Here is a 27,739-nt window from a genome sequence, read left to right on the forward strand (position 1 = left end):
AAACTATCTACTCAATGTTAGAGTTGAGGGCAAAAAAGTGCATTCTTTTCCCTACTAGTCTAAATGTACCTCACTTTATGCAACTAACATGATACTGACAAACTTTACAAAATTATATTTTTCCAATTAGGATTCAGTTTTCTCATTTTTCAGTTCATTTAATTAGTTAGCCAATGATTACGGAGCAGCTACTACGTGCTAAACATGGCGAAAGACTGAAGGACAGTGGAGAGTTCGCTCTATCCTTTGAGGAGCTTAAGAAAGAAGCCTCATGTACCAGAAAAAGTTAAAGAGCGATAGAACACTAAACTCTAAATGTAGGAATGAAAAAGTATTTCCTGAGTGCCCAGGAATAATGAGTTTTATTTTGATTTTACAGGCTTCTTCCTCAGAAAAAAAAGGAGGGTCTTGGGAGTGTTCTTGGCTTCCAGCTGAATAAATACATGCAACAGTTGTTTGTAATGTTAACCAATCATATGCAAATCTTACTTATTCAGAATTTTGGAATAATTTTGAAAACATCGAGATGAAACTGAGTTACCCAACCAATGCCTCAACAAGTTTTATTTAACAAGTAATGTTTATTGAACACCTGCTATATGCCAAGCCCTGTACTAGGTACCAAGAATCCAGTGGTGTGTGTGTCAGAACGTTTTAAACCATAACTAATAGAAAACTTGATATGAATGACTTAAACAATAAACAAACTTATTATTTAACCAAACAGGAAATTCCAAGGTAGATCAGTTTCAGACTTGTAGAAAATGTTATTTTTATCTTTTAAGAGATGGAGTCTTGCTTGGTCACCTAGGCTGGAATGCAGTGGCATGATCATTGCTCACTGCAGCCTTTGAAGTCCTGAGCTCAAACGATCCTCCCACCTTAGCCTCCTGAGAAGCTGGGGCTACAGGCATGTGCCACCATGCCTGGCTAATTTTTAGTGTTTTTCTGTAGAGATGGGGTCTGGCTTTATTGCCCAGGCTGGTCTCTGACTCCTGACCTCAAGGGATCTTCCCACCTAAGTATTGGGATTACAGATGTGAGCCATTGTGCCCAGCCAGATTTGCAGAAAACAGATAATGCAACACATCTCATCAGCATAACTAAGCATCTGAGCTCTTTGTATTTTTCCATTCTCTTTTCTTTCAGACAATGGGTTGTTCTTAGTTGTCTCCCCTCGTGTTTATAAGACAGCTGCCATGTTCCAGACACATCTCACAATGCTGTCTAGTAGAGAAACAAGTGCTGTTTCTTCTCATGTGTTTTATTTTCTATCACTGGGGAAGAAATCTTTCCCAGAAATTCTTAGCAGACTTTCCCTCCTGAAGCACATGGCTTCAGGAAACTGGAGGCTTGAACAGAACTGGGGTTCTACCAAAAGGAGGAAGGCAAATGAACAGTGGCTGAACAGACCATCTACTAACAGCATCAAGTAATGATTAAATAGACTGCCCCTGCATTGAGGGACAGAAACAATGTCACAGATGACATACAATTACAAACTGTAACAAATACATGATCAGAGAGAACGGTGCACATAGCAAGGTCATGGATCCAGAAAGGCCACTCACTGAGGAAGTGAAAGATGAGTAGGAACTAGCCAGGCAGGCTTGGGGGAAGAGCGTTACACGAGCAGAGGAAGAGGCTGGCTCATATGAAACCATGAAAGGAGGCCTGTGTAGCTGGAGTTCTTGGGAGGGGAGGAGGGGAAATGACCTGGAATGAGCACAGGGCAGCAGGCAGGGGGCTTCCTGCAGCATGGGAGGGAGTTCGGGTTATATCCTGAGAGCAGTGCAAAGCCATGGAAGGTTTAAAAACAGGGGCCATGAAGTGATCTGACTTGTGTTTTTAAAAGCTCAATCTGGATGGAGAGGCAAAGCAATGTTAGAAGACTATCATGTTCACCTGGGAGTTGATAGTGGCTTGGCCTGAGTGGTGACAGGAGAAGGGGAGGGAAAGTGGATGAAGTGGAGCATGACTGGCTTTGCTAGTGCCCTGGGGGACACAAACATGGGTTAGCCCAGGACATCCTCCCGAGGCACACTACTTCAGGTGCTAAGACTATTTGAGGTGCTAAGACTTGCATGCACATACATTGGTGAAGAGTGATTAAGGGCCACGTGGGAGGTGCGGAGAAGGAGATGCAGGAGTTCAGAAGGTGAGATCATGGGTTTGAGTGCTTTCAGGCAGGACTGATTTCAGGGCAGTGTGTTAAGGAGAGTGCTATTTTAGCAGGCCTTCGAAGGCTATGCAAGGTGGGTTTGAAGGTGCAGACATGCGAGAGGGCAGCCTAGAAAGAGGAACTAGCACGAGTCGCACAGATGCAGGAAATGAAGACATAGCAGGAGAAGAGTAAGCAGCAGAGTTTGTATGGGATTGTGAAGGAAAGTTCTGGGGATAAGGCTAGAAAAGTCTTGGCAGTCAGATTAAGGAGAGTTCTGAGTGTCACGGTAGGATAATAGGAGGGCAAAAACATTTTTTAAAAATGAAGTCTAATTTAGCTACAAATCCATTTGGTTTTCTCAGGAATAATTAATGTGCTATTCAAGTCCTGATTATTTATTCACTAGATGGAATAGCAATACCTCTTTCTGCCATCATTGCTACCTGCAGGTCATATACCAATGATTTCTAATTTCTTTTAGAATGCATCCCTTCATCATGTATTGAGTATCAGTGCTAGAGATCCTAGAATGAAAAGGCATGGTCCCAACTTCCAAGGAGCCCATGAATTGAGCAGATAAAGAGATAAATTGCAGTAAGTATGATGCAAGTTTTTGGGTAAAGGTGGTACAAAGGAGAGGAAAATTCTCCTACTACCCGGAGTTGGGGGCTAGATTTAGCACAGTTGGCGACATTTAAACTGGGCTTTGAAAGATGAGTAGGAGTTTGCCAGGCAAAGAAGTGAGCTGGGAAGGCCTTGTAAACACAGAAAAACAATCTGGACAAAGACACACGTGTCTTCTTAATTCTCACACCTTCAATCCTACAAGCACTGTGGAGTATACATTTTTAAGTTTTATTTTCAGGCTTTTAGGGGAAGCTTAGTGATAATGAGTGAGTTCTTTCAGTTGCTACAAAACAAGAGTTTGCATCTAAGTATTTGACCCCCATAAACATGCATTTTACCTAAAAAAGAAGCCAGGATTTTTGTAAGCCAAATTGGCTATACCCTTTACCCCCAGTTATTCCTCTGGGAGGTTTTACTGATTTTTACTTTTCCAGAAAAGCAAGGAAAGAACTCTTAAATCTGTTTTTTCAGAGACTAGTAAATCCATTAGTCATCAATGCAGGACCTTCATCTCTTCAATTTTTCACTGGAAGATGGGAGAAGTCATAATTCATTGTCATATGTGGCTCCCAATTTTGACATTTGCAGGAAATTGGTCCCCTCTGAACTTCATGAATGTTCATAAAAGTTATTTCGGCTGGGCACGGTGGCTCACTCCTGTAATCCCAGCACTTTGGGGGGAGGCTGAGGAGGCCGAATCACCTGAGGTCAGGAGTTCAAGACCACCAGCCTGGCCAACATGGTGAAACCCCTTCTCTACTAAAAGTACAAAAATTAGCAGGGCGTGGTGGCAGGCTTCTGTAATCCCAGCTACTCAGGAGGCTGAGGCAGGAGAATTGCTTGAACCCAGGAGGCAGAGGTTGCAGTGAGCTGAGATCGTGTCACTGCATTCCAGCCTGGGCAACAAGAGTGAAACTCCATCTCAAAAAAAAAAAAAAAAAAAAGTTATTTCAGGCCCAGATCAGATGGATCTCCAAAGACTATCCTGTCTCAAAAATTTGTTAATGATAATTTCAGCTCAAGATAAACACTAACATATTAATACAGCCTATGGGATTACAAAAAAGTGAGCAAGGAATTCATTCAAGACTGGAAAGAATTATCCTGTCATCCAACGCCCCCATTTAACAAGGGTGTGGAAATCAAGGCCCAGTGACACAGGATTTTTTCTCCATCACTTTGTAAGCCAGGGACCTCTGGCTGGTGACACCCTGCCCAGGCCTCAGTGGGCCACACTACCTGCTGCACGAGATGGCCTGCCCACTCAGCCCAGGCGGGGAGTTTTATTGAGTGATGAAAACAGCTTTCAGTGGAGAGGGGATGCAGCGGTGGTTCCCCTACCCAAAGGCAGGAAAGTCCCCCCAGTGCGGGTGAGTCTGGGGCTTTTATGGGCTCAGAATAGGGGAGGGGCAGGACAGAGGTAGCACTGGAAAAGGCAACATTCAATTGTTTAAAAGGCATTAGTCAGAAAGAATTAATTGGGAAAGAGCAGACAAACAGGAACAGAAGTTCTCACTCTAGATCACGGGTTTCATTTGGGACCAGTAGCCTAGTCTTTCAGCCTTCAGGCTGTTTTTGGCTTGAAGATGGGGTTTCACCAGGGACCTGCCCCTATTTGCCTAGGCATTTGGCTGCCTCCTATCATTATCACCAGGGAGGTGCCTCTACCTGCCGAGGTTGCCCTGGCTCTAGAAGCAGAGCTTTGGCCAGAAGCTGCCACAGAACAGGGATGGGAGAGAGAAGAGGAGCTGGGTGACAGAGCAGAAGCATTTTGGGGAACTGATCCTTCAGGCAGCAGCTGATGTACTTCCTCTCTCCTCCACACTCCACCCCTACTCGCCCTCTCTCTCTCTGCTTCTTTCCTTTTCTCTCTCGTGGTAGGGTTATGAGTCAGTTGCCAAAAGGTGGGGACATTTCCTGATGCATTTGCAACACTGAGAAGTTATTTTAAGGGAGGCTGGGCCCGATTCTACTCATCTGGCCCAGAAAGTGAACACCTTGGGGGCCACTAAGGCAGCCCTGCTAGGGGAGACGCCCCAACCTGTCTTCTCTCTGTCTCCTGGCAGCTCTCTTGGCCTCCTGGTTTCTACCTGATCATGTCCCTGGCGGAGGCCATCAGCCTCTGGAATGAAGGGGTGCTGGCAGCGGACAAGAAGGACTGGAAGGGAGCCCTGGATGCCTTCAGTGCCGTCCAGGACCCCCACTCCCGGATTTGCTTCAACATTGGCTGCATGTACACTATCCTGAAAAACATGACTGAAGCAGAGAAGGTGAGTGGAGGTGCCTCTTTCCGGGCCTCCTCTGTGCATTTGTTATTATGATTCTCAACCCCATTGCATTTAGGAAACCTAACCTCTGGGGAGACTGAAAAGAACAAAAGTTGCCCAAGCTCCACCCCTAGACAGCCTGATTTAACTGATCTGGGAGGGGCCCCAGGCAGCCAGTTTTAAAAGCTCTCCAGGTGGAGAGCAGGTGAGGGGCAGCCAGAGTTGCCTCTTTCTCCATCTTCTAAATTAAAATCATTCTACAAGTGTCTTTAACACCTTTGTGAAGGCTGTCCTAGTCGTACTTTCTTCTACACAGAACTCCTTCTGGGCACAGAATCTCTATCTATCCCAACGCTTTACACCTGATTATTGATTCTAAGCCACCTCTTTTGGCTTTCCAAGACTTTCATGTGTGTCGACTTTGCCTGCTCAAGAGATTTAAGGGAGGCACTTACAAAAAATAGCTTTTATCCCAAGTGACAATTCTGATCAATTATAAAGGAGACTCTTTTAAAGATGCTGAGGCTGGCAAGAGGAAATTGTACTGTGATTGATTAGTGATGTCTGCTGGGAGCATGGTGTGGGATGTCTCGCATCTTTTTCTTTATGTTTTCTCACTCAAATACTATAGTATGGAGTTAAGCATTCTCAATAATTATTTTTTTGATTGGTTGTGGTAAGGTAGAAAGGGTATGGATTTTGGAAGGAGAAGATCTAGGGTCAAATCCTAGCCTCTGCCTCTCTCTGGACTTTTAGTCTTAAGCAAGCTATGTAGCCTATGTAGACATCTGGCTTTCAGCTTCCTGAGTTTCTAAATATCATGAAAATTAAGTGAGATGCCAAACTATTAATGTCCTGTGGAACTTCACACCACTGTATAAGAGTTAGTTATTATTTTTACCGTTTACTGCCAGTCTTTGCAAGATGTGGCACTGGCTGCCTCCCCAGGTCTCTTAAAGAACCAGTCCCTTCCACACTCCAACAGCAGGTAAACAAGCCTCAGCCACACCCTCCTGACAGGAAGACAGAGAAGTGACTGAAGTGTTCTCACATAGCTTGACAAGTCAATCTCAGGCTCTAAGGCAGAGCATGGCAGGACCCCCCACCTCTGGCTGGAGGGAGGACAGTGGCCCCACCTCCTCTCAGGGGCCTGCTGAGGGGCTGAGTGAACAGCACCACACATTCTGAGGGCTGATGGACACAAAGTCCACATTGTCCCAGGAGAAGAGATTGGCAGCTAGTCTGGTAACAGCTATGCCAGCAGGGACTGTAGCCTCCTGCCTTGGCCTGGATATGGGATCCTTGGAAGGTTGTGTGGGCCACCACTCACCTCTCAGCTCCCAGGCCTTCATGCCCACATGTCTCTGTTTCTCCTGGCATCCCTCTGCTTCTGGCCTTCTCATTCCTTCTGCCTTTCTTTGTTTTCCTGCTTGAGCCCTTCCTACTAGCATTTATATGCATTCTTATTCATTATCATTTTAATTGTGTACTATTCATGTATACGTTTGTATAGTAAACAAATGTAACAATTTATATAATATTTTAATTATTTTCATTTGCAATAAATTTTATTATTTTTTTAAACTGAATGTTCAATACATTCATAGGAATACAAGAAATGCAACAAGGGTTAAAATTTCATTATTACATTAGATATCATTTTTTCTTTCTTTTTTTTTTTTGAGATGGAGTCTTACTCTGTCACCCAGGCTGGAGTGCATTGGCGCGATCTCGGCTCACTGCAACCTCTGCCTGCCGGGTTCAAGTGATTCTCCTGCCTCAGCCTCCCAAGTAGCTGGGATTACAGGCATGCACCACCAAGACTGTCTAATGATGTTTCATTTTTCAAAGAAGCTTCTCCTATTTCCCTATCTTTTTTATCTTCCACGGAGCAATAAATAGTAATTACTACTTTCCTGGACAAGGTGCTCCGTTGTGTTGGATAGGAATTGTATGTTTAGGTTTCACATCATTATCACCTCGAAGAACTCTACCTTCACTTCACAGCACAGTCTCGCTGCATTGTTTCACAGTAAAATTGTACTCTACTCAAACTAGGAGAACTCAAAGAAATTAGAGCAAACAGCAGTTAAATTCATATGAATGAAAGACAGAAGACCAAAGATTTTAAAGTACTGATTTAGTAACATAGTGTCTACTGGCTCAAAGCTTCTATCTAATCATATTATTAAAACGACGATAATAGAAATGAAAGCTACACTAATGAAAAAGGAACTTGGGAATGAGGTCATTAAGTATAACTAACTATATTTTAAATATAGATATTATGTATTTTTTATTAGTATCAGGTAAATGTCTAAATTATCTATTCTGAATTCTAGTCTCAGAGAAGGTCAGAGACAGTTACAAAGAAGGTGCTTCATATTGTCAAGTCCATTTTTAAAATGATGAGCTCCTTTGCGAAAATGCTTTAGTCTTTCTTTTCATCTAAGATTTCTGTTGGTGATAATCCATTAGTGTCTGCACCCTTATAGTCCACTTTGTCTTTATTTGTATCATTGGAATTTTTTTTTTTTTTTTTAAACAAGGTGCCTCACTTTGTTGCCCAGACTGGAGTGCAGTGGTGCCGTCACAGCTCACGGCAGTCTCCACCTCCTGGGCTCGAGCGATTGACCCACCTCAGTCCCCCAAGTAGCTAGGACCACAGGCATGTGCCACCACACCTGACTAATTTTTAAATTTTTCGTAGAGATGGAGTCTCACTATTTTGCCCAGGTTGGTCTTGAACTCCTGGGCTCAAGTGATCCACCTGCCTTGGCCTCCCAAAGCGCTGGGATTACAGGTGTGAGCAACCGCACCTGGGAATTATTGGATTCTTGTGTAGCTTTTCTAGGCCATATATGACTAACAAAAGCAGAAATCAGATGGTATATGTATGGCTCCAGAAATGTTTTTAGATCCACAGCAGAACTGGAATGACAATACAAGGAGTGCAAACCATTGTCCCAGACATTAGCTCCTAAATGTGAGAGCGAAGTGGGGTGCACCGTGAGAGCACAGGGTGGGCCTCGAGGTGCCGACAAGGGCAGACAGGAGAGCTGGGCACCACAGGGAGCTAGGGCTCTGTGAGACATGGCTCATCTCACACCTCCTCACTGCCTTGCATCATGGCCATGTCTGGACCCTTCTCTCCTCAGGCCTTTACCAGAAGCATTAACCGAGACAAGCACTTGGCAGTGGCTTACTTCCAACGAGGGATGCTCTACTACCAGACAGAGAAGTAAGTGGTTCAATGTTGCACCAACTGGAGGATTTCAAAGCAAAACCCAAGGGGTCTCAGTGTTGCAGACTTGGTGTTTGAGAAGTACCTTCCCAACCTCTGTTGGGAAATGTGACTGGCCCTTCTGGGGACAGTTATGCAGTAAATCAGCAGGTGAGGCAGAAGCTCTCACTGGGGAGGCAAGGCAGGTCTGCCGCCAGATTATAAATCAGCTGTGTCATAGGCACAATGAGCCTAGGTAACCACTATGGGCCTGATACTCAGCTGGTGTGGCACCCCATCAGTGTCCCTGATGGGGTCACCCATGGAGGTCTCCTATGATGTACTGAGCTGTCACAGAATGGGGATGATCATGAAACTGCATCAAAACCTGGCTTCATCCCAGCAAAATGCATTTCTGAAACCTGGTTTAATCCATTTGAGGAAATATACTTCAGCTGCAAAAATGATAATACAAATTAACGTTATATGTATAAGAATAAATTACTACAGGTAAGTAAGTAGCATATGTACTTATACAGAAAAAGTTTGCAGTAGATGTTAATTTTTTTCTTTTTCCGAGACAGAGTTTCACTCTTGTTGCCCAGGCTGGAGTGCAAGGGCGCGATCTTGGCTCACCGCAACCTCCGCCTCCCAGGCTCAAGCGATTCTCCTGCCTCAGCCTCCTGAGTAGCTGGGACTACAGGCATGCGCCACCACACCCAGCTAATTTTGTATTTTTAGTAGAGATGGGGTTTCTCCATGTTGGTCAGGCTGGTCTTGAACTCCCAACCTCAGGTGATCTGCCCACCTCAGCCTCCCAAAGTGCTGGGATTACAGGTATGAGCCACCGTGCCCGGCCAGATGTTAAATTCAAAAACAGATTTCAAAACAGTGCGTATAGGATAGTCCCATTTCTGTATCACAGAATAAAATCTGGAAGGCCATAGATCAAAATGTTATCAATAATTCTTTCTGGATGGTGGGATTATAGGAAAATCCATTTTCTTCTATCACCCTGTCTGCATTTTTAGGTTTGTTTATAGTCAACATGGAATAATTAGTACAAAGATTAATAAATTCAAAATGAAAGTTAATCTCAATTCCTCCTCCCTCTCATCCTGCACAAATACCTCATAACAAATAACAAAGGAATAAAATTCTAAGTGATAATTTCAAATGTTTTGGGGGATGGGAAACTGACTCTTTGTAGAAATTGTTCCACCAGTGTGTATAAGTTCTAGGGAAGAGGAATTTGGCTCAGGCTAATGAAGAATTTTTTTTTTTTTTTTTTTTTTGAGATGGAGTTTCGCCCTGTCACCCAGGCTGGAGTGCAGTGGTGCGGTCTCGGCTCACTGCAACCTCTGCCTTCTGGGTTCAAACAATTCTCCTGCCTCAGCCTCCCAAGTAGCTGGGATTACAGGCGCCCACCACTACATCCAGCTAATTTTTGTATTTTCAGTAGAGACGGGGTTTCACCATGTTGGCCAGGCTGCTCTCGAACTCCTGACCTTGTGATCCACCCGCCTCGGCCTCCCAAAGTACTGGGATTACAGGCATGAGTCACCGAGCCCGGCCTAATAAAGAACTTTCTGACAGTGAAAATGGTCTGTGCATGGTGTGGGTGGGGTGAGGATGAGGCCGGGCATGGATGGAGCAGCAGGGAGGTTGTAGACAATGTCCAGACATCAGAGAAAGGGCTGGGCTCTGATCCTGTGCCACCCTGAAAGGCTTTGATCCTATGGTTTGGTCAGAAACAGAGCCTGTAAAACCCGTGTATGCAGCTGTTGCTAAGGGCAACCACAAGATGCTCAAAGGACTTTAAAGATGTAGATGCAGTTAGTTACCTGAAGAAGTGAAAGTAGAAGTGAAGTCTTTTCTAAAAGAAAAACCACAGACACAATGGCAATCTGGGGAGAAAGAGAGCCTGGGATTGGGAGAAGATATCCAGGCATTTAGCTCTCTCTTCCCCCCATATTTAGTGTGACATATTTATTGTGACTTTATAAATTCTTTTTTTAATTTTAATTTTTAATTTTAATGTTTGTGGGTATGCAGTAGGTGTATATATTTTTGGGACACATGAGATATTTTGGTACAGCAGGTGTTTATCTTGACCGACATCTTGCCTCTAACTGCCTGTCCCCGCTCTTAACATCCTTCTCTTTCTCACTCCCTCTTACCCCATCTCCAGACTATAGAATATGCAGGGAGGCCTAACAACAAATCCTTCAGCCGATCTTAAATCTCAAAACGCAAACTCTAAGGTCATTCCTTAGTGAGCTCTAATAGCCTATAAAGAAGAGATACAACTGAGTGAAGGCTCCCAGAAAGAATTTCCTCCAAAAAATGCCCGTGAGTCCCAGGATCTGGAAGGCTATGGTTTTGAGTGATTAGAAAGATCTTGGAAAGTTCTAAAAGTAAGACCCAGGATTCAGTTAATCTGTGATTGGTAATATTAATAGTTACACCTGAGAGAAAAATCTACCAAGTTTTATCTGTAATTCAACAATGAGGAAATTATACAAATGAGGCACTAATTAAACCTCAAGCTGGCCCTCTTGCATAATTCCCTAGGTGTTGGTATTCCCTTTGAAGTTCTGTTCTTGACCCTTTTCCCTTTTACGACTGCAGCAGTGGTTGTTAAATGGCAAAATGTGTTTCCAGAAATACACTTTCAAGGACACACATTCGTTTATGTACAATTCAGGGGCTATGGATACGGAAGTCTGTATGTGAACCTTGAGGATCCATTCCTGGGCAAGGCCACCCTCTCCCATATGGCTGGCCTCCATTTCTCATGGAATCTGTCCCTGGGATCCATCCAGGGAATGTCTCTTTCCCTAAACCTCATCAGGTTGACTGACCTCTTAATTATTTCTTAAATCCACCTATTTCTCTCCATCCCCACTAGCACTGCCTTGGTTGAGACCCTCATTTTTCACCAGGACTACTGCAGTCACTTCCAAACTGATTTCCCAGCCACTGCTCTTGTTCCCTCCATTCGTATTCCAGAGTGATCTTGTAAAATAAAAAAAAAAGCAATCTGTGTGAGAACTTCCAGTGGCTTCCATGACTGCAAGATAAAAGCCAAATTCCCTTGCCTGTTCCTATGTGGTTCCAGCTGCTGCCACCCACTCATGCATCCTCCGTGCCTTTGCCCCAGCCACACCCAACCACTAAGGCAGCGCCTGCTCCCTCTTTTGAGCCTCCTTTTGTAATATGTCTGGCCCATGACAGATATTTGCTTTCTGTATATATTTGTCTTCACTACTCTACGAATTTCGTAACAGAAGAAATCTTTACTTACTCATGCTTGTATTTCAGTATCTAGCATAGTAATTACTCAATAAATGAATGTTGGATTAAATAAAAGTGAGAAAATATAGTCTCCATTTCAAGGAACTTATAAATTAAAAAGGGGAAACAAGTCAAGAACACCAGTAACTGTAATGCAAGGCAGAAGTGGGTAACTGCTGTAAGAGGTAGTTTTAAGTAAGTGGGATGGGGGCTAGAGAAACTACTTCTTAATGTGTGGGATAGAAATTCCCTCAGATTGGCTGGGCACGGTGGCTCACACCTGTAATCCCAGCACTTTAGGAGGCCAAGGTAGGTGGATCACCTGAGATCAAGAGTTCGAAACCAGCCTGGCCAACATGGCTAAACCTTGTCTCTACTAAAAATACAAAAATTTAGCAGCACATGGTAGTGAGTGCCTGTAATCCCAGCTACTTGGGACGCTGAGGCAGGAGAATAGCTTGGACCTGGGAGGCAGATGTTGCAGTGAACCGAGATAACACCACTGCACTCCAAGCTGGGCAACAGAGCAAGATTCTGTCTGGGGGAAAAAAAAAAAAGAATTCCCTCAGATTACAAATGGGAACTGTTCAAGGCTGATAATGTTATGGGTGGAGATTTTTTCCCCTCTATTTCCCTCTATTTTCCCCACTTTCTTATGTTTTGGTGTTGCTCTTCCGTCATTATAAAGTTCCAACAGAACAAAGTTAGAGCACATTTCTGAAAAGGCAAGCAGAGTCTCAGGGATAACCACAGCCAAGCTGTCTCGCCTCTCTAGCCCCAGCGTTGTCACCTGAAAGGCACAGGGGCTCGAAGCTGTCTTTCAGATCCTGTGCCTTATGAATCTTAGGGCATGACAATAAGGTTGAGACCCATTCCATGGAGCTGGCTTAAAGAGGCTCCATAGCAAAGCCTTCTTCCTGCTGACTTGGAAACAGGAAAGGGAGTGGGCCCAAACCTCTGTCACAGCAGCCACTGCAGCATCCCAAAGGTGTCTGAAGTTTTGACTTCTTTCAGGTTGCTGAGATTCCATTATCCTGGGTGCAGGTGTATGAGCTGTGGACTCTGGACGCATGGGGCACTGGCAGCACGGGAACAAGCAGGTTACTAAGAAACCTCCTAGGAGTATTACAGAAATGGGGATTATAAACTCTCTCAAGCCTGGAGCTTGTGAAAAGCTATGGCAAGGTTGCTGCTTCAGCTGGTGCATCCCCTGCCTGGGAGAAGAGGGGGCTTTGGGTCCAGTGCAGCCAAGGCGCCCCACGGGGTGTCACTGAAGTGTGGGTGTGAAGAAAGCACCCACGCCCAGCCCAGCAGAGCCCTGCAGGAAGCTGCCAGCACCTTGGCTGCCTCCTGGGGGATGCTTCCAAATGGCCCCGAAGAGAACCGCTGAAGAAGGTCTAGAGGGAGGCGGGGGCTGCCACAGCACGGCCCACTGGCACACAGCGCTGAATGCTATTTTGGGATTCTCATACTGAGCTTATTGCGACCCTGTGTAGTGGGAAAAGAGCTGTGTGTCAAAGCGGAACCCCCTTCAGGGCTGCAGCTCTGGGTAAACAAGTGGAGAGGCCGAAAAGAGGCCTGCAGCAGGGAGAGAGGGGGCTGGGAAGCAGGCCGATGTTTCAGAGACATGTTTAAAAACGACACTTAGTTGGCAGGGCGAGGTGGCTCACGCCTGTAATCCCAGCACTTTGGGAGGCCGAGGCGTGCGGATCACGAGGTCAGGAGATCGAGACCATCCTGGCTAACGTGGTGAAACCCTGTCTCTACTAAAAACACAAGAAATTAGCCGGGTTCGGTGGCCGATGCCTGTAGTCCCAGCTACTCGGGAGGCTGAGGCAGGAGAATGGTGTGAACCTGGGAGGCAGAGCTTGCAGTGAGCCGAGATCGTGCCACTGCACTCCAGCCTTGGTGACAGAGCGAGACTCCGTCTCAAAAACAAAAACAAAAACAAACAAAAAAAGACACTTAGCAAGGATGCCCCCTCCCCGTTCTAAAAATTAATTAATTAGGCCCTGTGCAGTGGCTCACACTTGCAGTCTTTGTACTTTGGGAGGCTGAGGTGGGAGGATTGCTTGAACCCAGGAGTTCGAGAACAGCCTGAGCAACACAGTGAGACCCCCGTCTCTATAACAAAATTAATAAATAAGTAATCTTTTTTTTAGAGAAGGGGTCTCGCTATATTGTCCAGGCTGGCCTCAAACTCCTGGGCTCAAGTGATCCTCCTGCCCCAGCCTCTGGTGAAGTAGCTGGAACTGCAGGCTCAAGCCTCAGCCCCTGGCCCCACCCTGTTTTTTTGGTTGTTGGACTTTCTTTCCTTTCTTTCTTTTTATTTTTTTGAGTCAGGATTTCATTCTGTCGTCCAGGCTGGAGTGGAGTGGTGCAATCACGTCTCACTGTAGTCTTGACTTCCTGGGCTCAGGTGATTCTCCAACTTCAGCTTCCCGAGTAGCTGGGACTACAGGCACGTACCACTATGCCTGGCTAATTTTTTGTACTTTTAGTAGAGATGGGCTTTCTCCATATTGCCCAGGCAGGTTCACCCTGTCTTTAAAACAAAGCAAACGCTCTGAATAATTTGTCAGTTCTTTCTCTCTCTCTCCTGCCAGGCCCAAATCTGTAGTCTACTTTTTTTTTTTTTTTTTTTTTTTTTTTGAGTTGGAGTCTCGCTCTGTCAACCAGGCTGGAGTGCAGTGGTGCGATATTGGCTCATTTCAACCTCCACCTCCTGGGTTCAAGTGGTTCTCCTGCCTCAGCCTCCTGAGTAGCTGGGACTATAGGCATGCACCACCACGCCTGGCTAATTTTTAAATATTTTTAGTAGAGAGGGTGTTTCACCATGTTGGCCAGGCTGGTCTCGAACTCCGGACCTCAAGTGATCTGCCTGCCTCGGCCTCCCAAAATGCTGGGTTTACCGACATGAGCCACTGCACCGGGCCTCTGTAGACGTCTTGATGGGCTAGGGAATTATTAGGAGGATTTTGCTGGGCTCATGCAATGCCAGATAGACCCAGGTGGTGTCACTTCCCAGCTGAAATCCATCTGTTTAGCCAGCTCAGCAGGGAGGAAGGCACGTTGGTAGGTTAATGCTGACAGCAGTTAAAGTATGTGCCCTCTGAGGCCTTCAGCGAGCTCCCAAACAGGCAATAGAACACAGTGGAAATTGCAGCTGCCAAGGAACAGGAAACCTCTGCTTCTGCCTGTCCCCTTCGCGATGGAAGAGGCTCAGCGGCTCAGTGAATTGAAGCTAGTTACCCCACCTTCTGGCTTAGAAAGAGGAACCTGATTTCTGGCGTACTTCTGGGTACCTTCTTCCTCTTTCCAGGAACCCAGAAAGATGCGTGGAAAAGACAAGAAAGGCCCCATTGCTACTTAAAGAATGACCTGCATGCATTTAGTAGGTTTTACAATCATCTTTATTAACAGGGATACTAGAGAAAGCCATCCTCCTATTTCAAACCCAAGCTCTCTTCTCTTATTTCCCACATAGCCACTGCTACCACTGTGTGACTTACCTCAACCCTAATGGTGATGGCTTCTCCACCAGCCACACTGGCACCCGTTCCTTGTGACTCTCTTGGCCAACCAGCCCTTGTGCTCAGCTCTAAACGTCCATGAGATCAGAGTTCCAGCTTCTATACCATGTATTTTTAAACTATCCTGATAATAGCTTATATGGCATGGAGCTTTAAGTAAGCATGTAATAAGTGGCTGATGTATGGATTAATTGGTAGAGTGTTAGAGCTAAAGAAAATAAAATAACAAAAACAATAGTAAAAAATTACTGTGTGTGCCAGGCACTGTCTGAAGTACCCAAATGCTTCATCTCCTTTAGTTCTCACAATGAACCTGTGAGGTATATGCTGTTATTATTCTTTTTTTTTTTTTTTGAGACAGAGTCTCACTCTGTCACCGAGGCTGGAGTGCAGTGGCGTGATCTCTGCTCACTGCAAGCTCTGCCTCCCAGGTTCATGTCATTCTCCTGCCTCAGCCTCCCGAGTAGCTGGGACTACAGGTGCCCACCACCACGCCCAGCTAATTTATTTTTTTATTTTTTTAATTTTTAGTAGAGACAGGGTTTCACTATTTTAGCCAGGACGGTCTCGATCTCCTGACCTCGTGATCTGCCCGCCTCGGCCTCCCAAAGTGCTGGGATTTCAGGTGTGAGCCACCGCACCCAGCCTTATTATTCTCTTATTCTAAAGATGGGAAAACAGACTTAGGGAAGCTAGGTAACTTGCCGTTTCTCACCAGATAGTAAGTGACAGAACCAAGACTCAAACCAGGTGGTTTTGACTCCAGAAGTGGGATCCATATACTGGCAAGCTCCCTATATGATATGTTCTTTGCATATAATATGTCCCTGTGTACAATATGCTGCCATAATATTGGTGTGGAACTTCAGGCCAGGGAAGTGACTTGCTAGGGTCCCCCAGTTAGTGGCAGAGCTGTTGGATCTGGACTCTGGCTCCTGGCCCTTTTACTACACCACACTGCCTCTTGAGGATTCCTGCCAGCCTGTGTCCACATTCCAGGCTTATCTCCAAGAGAAGCCGGGTTGGTAGCTCTGGGTCAGATGGTGGCCTAGGGACTTACAGACTTACAGTCCAGTTGCCCAGGTGTGAGCCACAACCAGGCAGCCAAATTTATTCCTGCCAGGTCAGGGGACTGAGTGGAGCGAGGATGGGGTAGCTTATGCCTGCTGCTCCCACCCCCTATAGCCCAGCAATGGCTCCCTCCCACCAGGGCCTCTGTGGAGCCCATGGTCAAGGCCTGGGCCAGCATCCTCAGGAGTGTGTGTCCAGGTCCCACCTACATGCCTATGGGCTCTATTGATGTGGTCAGCTCCCATTCTGTGCTACAAGTCCCAGGACAGCAGCCCTGATATACCTCAAGCCAGTCAGCTCCACGTCAATCCAGCAGCACAAGGCAGGGGGAGCAGCATTAGAAAAACTATCTGGGGCTGGGCATGGTGGCTCATGCCTGTAATTCCAGCACTTTTGGGAGGCCAATGTGGGCAGATCAGTCGAGGTCAGGAGTTTGAGACCAGCCTGGCCAACATGGTGAAACCTGGTCTCTACTGAAAATATAAAAAATTAGCCGGGCGTGGTGGTGCTCGCCTGTAGTCCCAGCTCAGTCCCACTCAGGTGGCTGAGGCAGGAGAATCACTTGAACCTGGGAGGTGGAGCTTGCAGTGAGCTGAAATCCCACCACTGCACTCCAGCCTGGGCAACAGAGTGAGACCCTGTCTCAAAAAAACAAACAAAAAAAAAAAAAAAGGAGGAAATACTATATAGCATAAGTAGTTGTTTTTTTTTCTTTTCCAAAGTGTAGGGAGGAGGCAGAAGTGGGGGCGGTGAGGAAACAAAGAAGACCACAAAACCAAGCTCTAAGTTGAACTCAAAAGAAACCATGGGTGAAGGCAGTGGGCCGGAGGGTGATGGCGGCAGCTGTGAGAAGGGGCCCCTCTGAGGTGTGCCAGGCTGGCCTGGCCTGATAGTGGGAGCCAGGAGTGAGCAGTATTCCAAATCAGCTCTGAACACTCTGCAGGGACACAGGCAGGGGGCAGGTGCTGGCTCTGCTTGGAGCTTTCAAGAGAGAATGAGAGCTGCATTGGAAAGCGACAAGCCAGGTTGTCAGAAAGGTGACAGTTGTATGCAGTTAATAGAGAAGAAACTCCCCGTGACTGTCCAAGACGAGGCACTCAGTTTTGCAGTGAGGCACAGCCCTGGGGGGGCACCATTCCCAAGGAGTTCTATAGAATACTTGGACTCAGGGTTGCTGAAAACTAGAACAGGTCAAAAGGAACTGAAAGGCTTCTTGTCCCAGTGAAATAGATGGGGAAGGGAGAAGCAGACTCATATTTTATGCTGCATTTATTCCTCCGTGCACTAGACTGCTGTATTTTCTCCCTCTGTCCTGCAGATACGATTTGGCTATCAAAGACCTTAAAGAAGCCTTGATTCAGCTTCGAGGGAACCAGCTGATAGACTATAAGATCCTGGGGCTCCAGTTCAAGCTGTTTGCCTGTGAGGTAAGGACAACAGGGCCTGCCCTGGGCAGGAGGGGGGATCATGGCTGGATGGACAGCTGACAATTCAGATGCACAGTGATCTGTTGACACCTCCAGGAGCTTGGAAAAGCCATTTTGCCTCCTCTGCCTGGAGACTCAGATTTTCCTTGAAGAAAAGACTGAGATGGATTATTTCAGGCTCATCAAGGCGTTGTCATCAGTTACCAGGGGGGCATATATTTTATTAATGTGTAGCACAAAGAACCATGCAAAAATGAGCCCACTGGGCCTCTGAAGGGAGGCTGGACACGAGTGTGTTGGCTTGTGGAAATATTCATGAAAATTTGCATGTTTTGATTGGCGCTTCAGATTGACAAGCTATTTGTTCAGCATTTTGCTAGCAAATCCAAAATCATGAGTTCATTGTCCATGCAGGACCTGCCAGAACCTTGCTCAGTTCCCAAGTTTATAGACTGCACTCTTTACTATCCATGGTTCTTACCCCATGTACTTGATTGATACCTAAAGAGAGAATGAGGATAATTTGGCATAAATCTGTCCCCTCTTGCTCAAAGAACAGCTCAAGGCACATATTTAGGTAAAGGTTTCTGCAAAACAACTTCTTTTCTCTATTGTCAAAAGGGAGAGACATGACTGGCTTTGACTTTGCAGGTTCATTTACTTTTCCCAGTTGGCCCATCCCCCACCCCCAACTTCCAAATATATACTAGCAGTTTTGAAAACCAAAATTCCTGTAAATGTCAAAGACCTTTCTTTAGAAAAATCACTGACAAAAGTCCCCTTGCTTTAGTTTCTCAGGCACAAGAAGTCAAGTGTTCCCAGGGTCGCTCAGGGCTAATAATAGAGTCTGTAGCCGCCCTCTGCCCCTGGGGACATGTGGCCCCATCCCAACCCTGCAGCAGGCTAGCAACTAACTTCATGTCTCACAGTCTGGGAAGATGGGGCTTTGCAGTTGGAATTGGCTGCCATTCGACCAGCTTCTCGAGTAAGGTTTGTCAGCTGTAGCTCTGTTAATATGTTGGACCAGACAATCTTGTATTGTGGCAGAGGCGAGAGAGGGGTTGTGGTGCATCCTGTGCATCATGGGAACTTTGACAGCATCTCTAGCTTTTAGATGATACTAGCACTGCCACCACCACTCCCTACCCAATGTGACAACCTAAAATCCCTCCAGACATTGCTGATAAGCCAATGACAGCCACTTATACAGATTAGAAAGTTGGGGGACAAGTGGCTCTAGAAAAAGGATTATGTCACAGCAGCATCAAAGTACAATTCCATGGGAGGAATGTTTCCCCTGGAGTTGGGGTTAAAATGGCCCTGGGAGGACAGAAAATACTGGCTGAGTGGCCCTCTCTGCAAGTAAAGCTGAACTTTTCAGGGTCTAAGGCCCTCTTTGTCACATGGGACCTTCCAGTCATTTCCCTACTTACAATCCTTCTCTTCCTGGTGTGGTATGACCCTGGCTTCTGAGAATCACATCATTATTTTTGAAGAGTGTCAAGGTTTTTCTCATCATCAGTTCATAAAAACTGATTGTAGAGAAATGTCTTAAGAGAAGGTGGCTGAGAACCAAATAGGAAATTTTAAACGATCTGAGTTCTTTCTTTCTGCACACAAGGTCAGGAGTGGGCTGGAGAAGCCAATGAATTCAGAAGGCAGTAGCTCATTGAATCTCAGAAATAGGACTGAAAAGAGTCCAGATTTCCACTTCCGGGGTTGATTCTGGCCCCCACCATTCAGCACCAGCCACTAATGCCACAGAAACACCAATCCTTCCACCTGTCTGAGTTTGGCAAGTTCACGTCATTGTTGGCAGGAGGCCTCAGTTCTTCGCTACGTGAACTTCTCTCTAGGGCTGCCTAAGTCTTGTCATGACATGGCAGCTGGCGTCTCTGAGAGCAAGTGACCCAAGAGCAAGACAGTGTCAATGTCTTTTATAATCTAGCCTCAAATGCCACACCCCCTAATTTCCATAATATCCTATTTAAAAAATTTATTTCGGTCAAGCCATTTTTTAGATCTTGGTAATGCCTCCAAATGATTATTTGATTCTGTGTGTAAATTGTGAAGCACAATAATAAACACTCAAGAACCACAGCCCAACTCAAGACCTAGAAAAGTATGACACTGTTGCATTTACCATTCCCTCCGCACCCCAGGTGAAGGTGCCCCTGGCTTCTGGGCTAACCTCTGTCTTCTGGGTTCAAGCAATTCTCCTGCTTCAGCCTCCAAGTAGCTGAGATTACAGGTGCCTGCCACCATGCCCAGCTAATTTTTGTATTTTTAGTAGAGACAGGGTTTCTCCATGTTGGCCAGGCTGATCTCAAACTCCTGACCTCAAGTGATTCACCCGCCTTGGCCTCCTAAAGTGCTGGGATTACAGGCGTGAGCCACTGCACCTGGCCTGTGTTGCTACATTAGTCTTGTTACTCACATGGTCTGGGCCAGGTTCTGCTGGTGCTGGTACAGGAGGTTGCATCTTGATCCATCTTCCGGCTCTGTACCTGTCCAGTGTTTCAGCCTAGGTGCAGTGGCAGGAGGTGGACTGGAAGACCACACACCTGTATTTTATTCCCAACCCTGTGTCTGCCTCTAGAAGGGGCCTTGAGCAAGTCACTGTTTTACTAAAGCAACTCATACTAAAATAACACAACAATTCTTCTTCATCTTTTTTGTTTGAACACACTGTATACAATAATTCTTGTCCCTTCCTGACCTATTTCGTTGTTGGAAGAGTACAAATGATGTTGCATTTACGCATTCCATGGTGTTTTCTTAACACCATGTTTGTGTTTGACATAACTCAATAGCAAGAGTAATTGCACTGTATTTTAGATATTCCCAGGAGAGCTGAGAAAGGGAGAAAGGCTACCAGGCAACATTCCCAGAGTATATGTGTGAGCCCTTCCCTGGCACCTTGATTTGCAGTAGTCTCAAGTTTTACGTTGCGGTCTGTACTTTTCTAGGTGTTATATAACATTGGTTTCATGTATGCCAAGAAGGAGGAATGGAAAAAAGCTGAAGAACAGTTAGCATTGGCCACGAGCATGAAGTCTGAGCCCAGACATTCCAAAATCGACAAGGCCATGGAGTGTGTCTGGGTAAGTGTATTGGTGATGCAGGTGTTGAGAGGATGTCACTGGATTCTCATTTGTCTCAGAGGACATGCCATTGAGAAGCCATAAAAGTGGTGCTTTTACTTTCTGTGAGTCTGGGTAACACTGATCTTAGGGTATAGTTCCACTTAAGATCTTGAATCTGTGCTGAGAAGCTGAGGCCTAGAGTATGGGATGGCAGAGCCCCGGCATCATACCACCCTCGGAGTGGGGCTCCTTGGCAATGCAGGAGAACAGGATATTGGATGCTGGAGCAGTGCCGCACAGACTCTAAGCATGGAAAGGGCAGAGTCCATGTCTGCTTGATCACCACTGAATTCTCACAGCCTGGCACAGTGCTAGGCACATAACAGCTCTCAGCATAAATGTTTTGTTTTGTTTTGTTTTGAGATGGAGTCTCACTCTGCTGCCCAGCCTGGAGTGCAGTGGCGTGATCTCAGCTCACTGCAGCCTCTGCCTCCTGGGTTCAAGCAATTCTGCTGCCTCAGCCACCCAAGTAGCTGGAATTACAGGCGCATGCCACCATGCCTGGCTAATTTTTGTATTTTTAATAGAGACGGGGTTTTGCCATGTTGGCCAGGCAGGTCTCGAACTGCTGACCTCAGATGATCTGCCCTCCTTCGCCTCCCAAAGTGCAGGGATTACAGGTGTGAGCCACCATACCTGCCCAAAAAATGTTTTGATTTTGTGAATGAGTGATAAAAGCTATTTATCGTTCAAGCATATTTGTGAATAAGGCTAGCTTTAAATCTGATTTTTAAAACATAGAGAAGAGGACTCAAGTCAGTCTTTATATGTCTATCCTCGTCAGCAAACACCCATCCAAGGGAGCACTGTCATGAGCCTTGCTTGATCCTGGGCCAGCCTTGTCGTGGTGGTGCCCTCTACACCATGAGAGAACCCCACGGACAGCACACAGAGTGGGAGAGGAGCAGTTCCTCTGGGAAAAGAGGGTGCTGAATAGCAACAAATAGCAGCAATGTCCACGTGGGCTCACAGCAGAAGGTGGTATTGAAACCAAGGGTTCCTACCTTAACACCCTAGAGGAATGACAACACTCATTTGGAAAAAGTGCTTCTATGTGGTTATCTCAATGAATTCTTGCATCTATTCACTGAGGGAGGCAGGACAAGCATTGTCACCCCCATTTTCACATAAGGAAATGCTACGTTTTCTGTGTTACAGAAGCAGAAGCTGTATGAACCGGTGGTGATCCCTGTGGGCAGGCTGTTTCGACCAAATGAGAGACAAGTGGCTCAGCTGGCCAAGAAGGATTACCTAGGCAAGGCGACGGTAGGTGGGATTGCTCAGCTTCCCCTGAGTCTCCTGTGGCCTGGGCCATGTGGAGCAAAGTGGGAGGGACTCTTGAGAAGAGGGTAGCCTCCTTGTGGCTCTGTCCCTGGGATGGCAATGAGAGACTTGTTTATAGGACAGAGGTTTGGCTGAAAGATAGGCAACCATGTCTAGTTTATTTTCTTCAAGCTGCTCCCATTTCTCCCTTCCAGCTTGACCCTGGGTGAGAGCCACAGGGTTACTCACAGGTTGCTGAGTCTTGGGGACTGAGCCAATGAAGGGAAAACACAGCCATGAGGAAGGAGGCCGCTAAATGTGAAGAGAGGGCCGGGCAGGGTAGCTCATGCCTGTAATCCCAGTGCTTTGGAAGGCTGAAGTGGGAGGATCACTTGAGGCCAGGAGTTTGAGACCAGCCTAGCTAGCGGAGAGGCTGAGGCGAGAGGATCGCTTGAGCCCAGGAGTTCGAGGTTACAGTGAGCTATGATTGCACCACTGTACTCTAGCCTGGGCAACAGATTGAGACTCTGTTTCTAAAAAATAAAAATAAATATGGAGAGAACATGTTAGGGAAAGAGATCAGCATGGGATCCTCTTGGATTAATGCTCCTTGTAGTTCACGTTTTAGTGGGCTGAGGAGTCTTTCCCCACTTCCACAGTCCTGTGTTTAGATTATGTCTTAAATTGGACTTCTTCTAAATCCAGGTCTTGGCCGGGCATGGTGACTCACGCCTGTAATCGCAGCACTTTGGGAGGCTGAGGCAGGTGGATCACGAGGTCAGGAGTTCAAGCCAGGCTGGCCAACATGGTGAAACCCCATCTCTACTAAAAATACAAAATTAGCCGGGTGCTGTGGTGCATGCCTGTAATCCCAGCTACTTGGGAGGCTGAGGCAGGAGAATCGCTTGAATCCACTTGGGCGGTGGAGATTGCAGTGAGCTGAGATCATGCCATTGCACTCCAGCCTGGGCAACAAGAGCAAAACTCCATCTCAAAATAATAATAATAATAATAATAATAATAATAATAATAATAATAATAATAATACATCCAGGTCTTAAATTCTTTGAGACATGTCTGAAGTGGGTCAGCAGTGCCCTTCCAAAACCACATTTGACTTGACACATTCATAGGGCTAAAGTTGCCCAGTGGTCGGGTAGCTGGGTCTAGCACAGCAGCAGAGGTCAAGAAAGCCTGGGTGAGTGGAAACACTCCAAATATCTATCACCTGATGAATGCGTAATCAAAATGTGATATATCCACGCAACAGAATACTACACAGCCATAAAAAGGAATGGAGTATGATTCATGATACAACATGGATGGACCTTGAAAACATTATGCTATGTGAAGGAAGCCAGACACGAAAGGCCACATGTTGTACAATTCCGTTTATAGGAAATATCTTGTGCAGCCTCTAAGCACTGAGAGAGCAGAGACCATGTCTGCTTGATCTCCACTGAGTCCTCACAGCCTGGCAGTGCTAGACACATAACAGCTCTCAGCAAAAATGTTTTGATTATATGAATGAATGATGAAAATTATCTATAGTTTAAGCATATTTGTGAATAAAGCTAGCTTTAAATCTGATTTTTAAAACTCAGAGAAGAAGAGGGCTCAAGTCAGTCATAGAAAGCAAACGTTGTTGCCAGTTTAGGGGAAAGGGGAGTGTGGACACACTGCTTAATGGGTACAGCATTTTCTTCTGAGGTGATGAAAATATTTTGGAATTAGAGAGAGGCGGTAGTTGCACAGCATTGTGAATGTGATAAATGCCACTGAATCATTCACTTTAAAATGATTAATTTGGGCTGGGCGTGGTGGCTCATGCCTATAATCCCAGCACTTTGGGAGGCTGAGATGGGTAGATCACCTGAGGTCGGAAGTTTGAGACCAGCATGGCCAACATGGCGAAAACCTGTCTCTACTAAAAATACAAAAATTAGCCGGGCACGGTGGCGGGCGCCTGTAATATCAGCTACTCGGGAGGCTGAGGCAGGACAATCACTTGAACCTGGAAGGCAGAGGTTGCAGTGAGCTGAGATCACGCCACTGCACTCCAGCCTGGGTAACAGAGCATGACTCCGTCTTAAAAAAAAAAAAAAAAAAAGATAATTTCATGTTATACAAATTGCACCTCAATAAAAACATTTTTTTTAAGAGAGGAGAAAGCAACCCTGTGTTAGCAGGGGTGGGGTGAATACTCGTTTCTTCAGTTGCTGAAATCCTAATCCAGAGGCTCAGGAATCTAATCCTTAGTTACTGTCCACGTCTGAAACCAGGCTGACATAAGAACAGGTCTAGGGCATGAGCAAAGAGGGAGACCCAGAAGAATGGAAACAGAGCTGGCAGAGCCTCACACCCTCCTGTCCTTGATTTCAGGTCGTGGCATCTGTGGTGGATCAAGACAGTTTCTCTGGGTTTGCCCCTCTGCAACCACAGGTGAGGCAGTCCTGACCTTCTCCATGGACCTAGGTCTCGAGAGCTTTCTGTGAAGCATTCAATTCGAGGGACTATGTGTGCTGAGCTGCCTTATTGTAAGGGCTCCTTCAAGTGGCCCTCAGTGCAGCTGAGGGATCTGCCTGCCCTCTCGCAGTCCTGGGTTCCATGGCTGGTGAGGAAATAAGGCAGTGTCAGGCTTCACCCCAAGTCCTCTGAAGCTAACTCTCCTTCCCCACAAATGCCAGTCTTCACGTCTCTAAAGAGATCTGCTGATCCTCTCTCTGAAGCCTCAACTATTCTCTCAGGAAGCTGAAACACAAGCTATGGAAAGCTTATTAACAAAGCCGCTTCTTGAGTACAGGGGCAAGTGGGGAACCCTGTGGGGCCTGGGCCTGAGGTTTGGGCTCTGCTGGCTCTACCCATCTGCTCATGTGCAGGGATTTCCTTCGGGAACACAGGCAGAGCACTGAGAGTGAACCCTTTTTCTGCCCAAGCTGGGCCTTGAGAGGTGGGCTCAGATGAACTGGATGACAGTGGATCTAGAAATGCAGACAGAGCTTCCTTGTGAAGGAAAGAGGGGAAAACACATTGAGGAAAATACGAACTCTGTGGCAATGAAACTGTGATGGTTTCAAGAGCGTTGGTCAGCACTAGCAGAGGGTGGTTTTCTGGGCAGGGGCAGGTATGTTCCAGATCTAGATTCCTTGATCTCTTTCTTCACAATAAAGCTGATGAAAGCCTTGCTGAAGTTCCTTGAGCTTCAGTTCAGCCAGAGGCCATGAGGGGAACGCAGCCCAGGTGACTGGATTCCATGGTATTCAGCGTAGAACAGGGGAGGAGATATTTGCCCAGTCAGTGGATCCTGTGTCAATTTTATATACTCAGAAGTGGCCAGGCGCAGTGGCTCACGCCTATAATCCCACCATTTTGGGAGGCTGAGGTGAGCAGATCACTTGAGGCCAGGAGTTTCAGACCAGCCTGGCCAATATGGTGAAACCCCCATCCCTACTAAAAATACAAAAATTAGCAGGGTGTGGTGGCACATGCCTGTAATTCCAGCAACATGGGAGGCTGAGGCAGGAGAATCACTTGAATGAGGGAGGCAGAGGTTGCAGTGAGCCAAGATTGCGCCACTGCACTCCAGCCTGGGCGACAGAGTGAAACTCCATCTCAAAAAAAAAAAAATTGTTTTTAGTTAATTTAAAAATACTCAGAAGTGTCATGTGACATAGTAGACATTAATTACCAAACAGAGCTTTTGGAAACTGTCCTGGGAAAAGGACAGAGCTCAAGGTCAAAGCATTCTTGTGACACCATGTTGCTGTGTGACTGCTAACCTCCAGAAACTAGCTCTGGCTCAAAATGAATTGCTGTGCTAGTGAAACCTGCACCTGGGGAGCTGATGGGAGGTGTTATTTCCCAGTGTTTAGTCAGGGTGACTGTGCCCTCTTCCTAGACAGTGTTCCCATCAGTCAGAAATGCATTATTTGATTTTCTGGTCTGGAAGAATGCTCAAATTACCATTAGCCGTTTGTTGTCTCTCCCCTGCTTTTCCTCATTGCCTTTTCCGTTTTCACTTCTCCTGAATGTTCAATAGGCAGCTGAGCCTCCACCCAGACCGAAAACCCCAGAGATCTTCAGGTAAGTTAGATTTAAATCCATACACAGAATATCCAAGCTCCAAGCCTGAACTGATGGCAAGAAAGGGCGGGAAGAAGATGAAGGTGGGATCAGGGTCTAAATCTTATTGAACTTTCTAAAATGTCAGGCTTTTTCTAGAATGTCAGGCTAGAAAGGAATGCCTAGAAGAATGTCTTCTAGAATGTCAGGCTAGAAAGGAATGATATGGTGGGGATGGGAGTCTTGACTGTGGTGGGGCTGGCCATCAGGGCCTGGCTGCAGCTACATGGTGTCCCATTGGCCCTCTGTCCACGTGCACAGCCACCCACATGGCAAGGGGTTGTTGCTGAGGAGCAGTGGTGTCCTGTGGAACATAGCTACCCTGGGGACCAGGATGCTGACCTCAGGTTGGAGATCAGTTTCGCATTGGCCGCAGTCCCCTCTGATGGGGGAAGGCCAGAGCTCTCTGGAGTCAGAAATCTAGAATGATGTCCTTTTTCCTGTGTGGGCATTTTCCACTCCCTATCAGCACATGCTTTCTGAAGAAGTAAAGAGGAAGGACTCAAGAAAAGGAAGTCCTTCTTCTGTAAGATGAAAAACAAAGGGTGACATAACCTACAGCTTTCTTAAGAATTCTCTCAAAGCGATGAAGCAAGCCTGGTCCTCCCACCCAAAAAGGAGGTTTTAAAAAGTGATTGGCCAGGCATGGTGGCTCATGCCTGTAATCACAGCACTTTGGGAGACTGAGGCGGGCAGATCACTTGAGATCAGGAGTTCGAGACCAGCTGGGCCAACGTGGCAAAACCCCATGTCTACTGAAAATACAAAAATTAGCTGAGCGTGGTGACTGACACATGCCTGTAATCCCAGCTACTTGGGAGGCTGAGGCAGGATACTCACTTGCACCCAGGAGGTGGAGGTTGCAGTGAACCAAGGTCATGTCACTGCACTCCAGCCTGGGCAACAGACCAAGATTCCGTCTCAAAAAAAAAAAAGTGACAAAAGTACCAAAGCAACTACAAAAATGAGGGGGCTGGATGAGCTCATTCCTAAGCTCCCTGTCAGCTGGAAGGGCCTGTATTCCCTGCAGGAGTAGACACGATGTCTGGAAACAAGGATGGGCTGAGGGGAAAGTAACAGAGTGGGGAGTAAAGGGAGGGAAGCCTGAAACCTGAACACCAGCCTCTCAGTCACACGTTCCAAAGTGACACCAATCAGAGCCTCAAAGCCTAAAAGCGTGAAGTCAGACTTAAGGGAACCGACACTGCACCACAGCAGCTGGGCAGCCTCAGAGCCCTCTATGTGCATCCCTCACGCTCCCTGTCGCCTACCCTGCTCACGGTCTCCCTACCCTGGCCCAACACTGGTTCTAGGTGGTTTCTCCTCCTCCTCTCCCACCAATCTTTCTGGCCCAGCTGGCTCTCACCTGACTTCCGCTTTGTGCTGTTCCCCTGACCATAGTCACCTGATCCACTCCAGCCCAGCCTTGGGAGCTGGCCAAGATGACCCAGCCAGGGACTTTCCTCCTCAGAGGGGAAGGGAGGGCAAGGATTGTAGGTCCTCACTATTTAGTGTTGTGGGGTTTTTCCTTTTATTCTTGCCCCTCTGCATATATGGTTATGAACAGGTGTATACCAGCTTCTTACCGAGACCTCTTGG

At 46.4% G+C, this 27,739-nt stretch overlaps 1 protein-coding gene across 1 annotated transcript in view; it reads left to right on the top strand.

The window, feature by feature from the left end:
• Window positions 1–4,685: 4,685 nt before the first annotated feature.
• The window catches only part of NCF2 (neutrophil cytosolic factor 2), a gene marked incomplete at its 5' end in the record, with an annotated part of 37,568 nt that continues 14,514 nt past the window's right edge, over window positions 4,686–27,739 (top strand). The window contains 7 exon segments of the mRNA NM_001134141.1: window positions 4,686–5,061; window positions 8,217–8,299; window positions 17,501–17,609; window positions 20,579–20,713; window positions 21,914–22,021; window positions 24,401–24,460; window positions 26,058–26,101. Coding sequence (NP_001127613.1) covers window positions 4,888–5,061; window positions 8,217–8,299; window positions 17,501–17,609; window positions 20,579–20,713; window positions 21,914–22,021; window positions 24,401–24,460; window positions 26,058–26,101 — 713 coding nt within the window.

Source organism: Pongo abelii, chromosome 1, assembly GCF_028885655.2.
Source record: "Pongo abelii isolate AG06213 chromosome 1, NHGRI_mPonAbe1-v2.0_pri, whole genome shotgun sequence".
In the NCBI taxonomy this organism is placed as follows: domain Eukaryota; kingdom Metazoa; phylum Chordata; class Mammalia; order Primates; family Hominidae; genus Pongo; species Pongo abelii.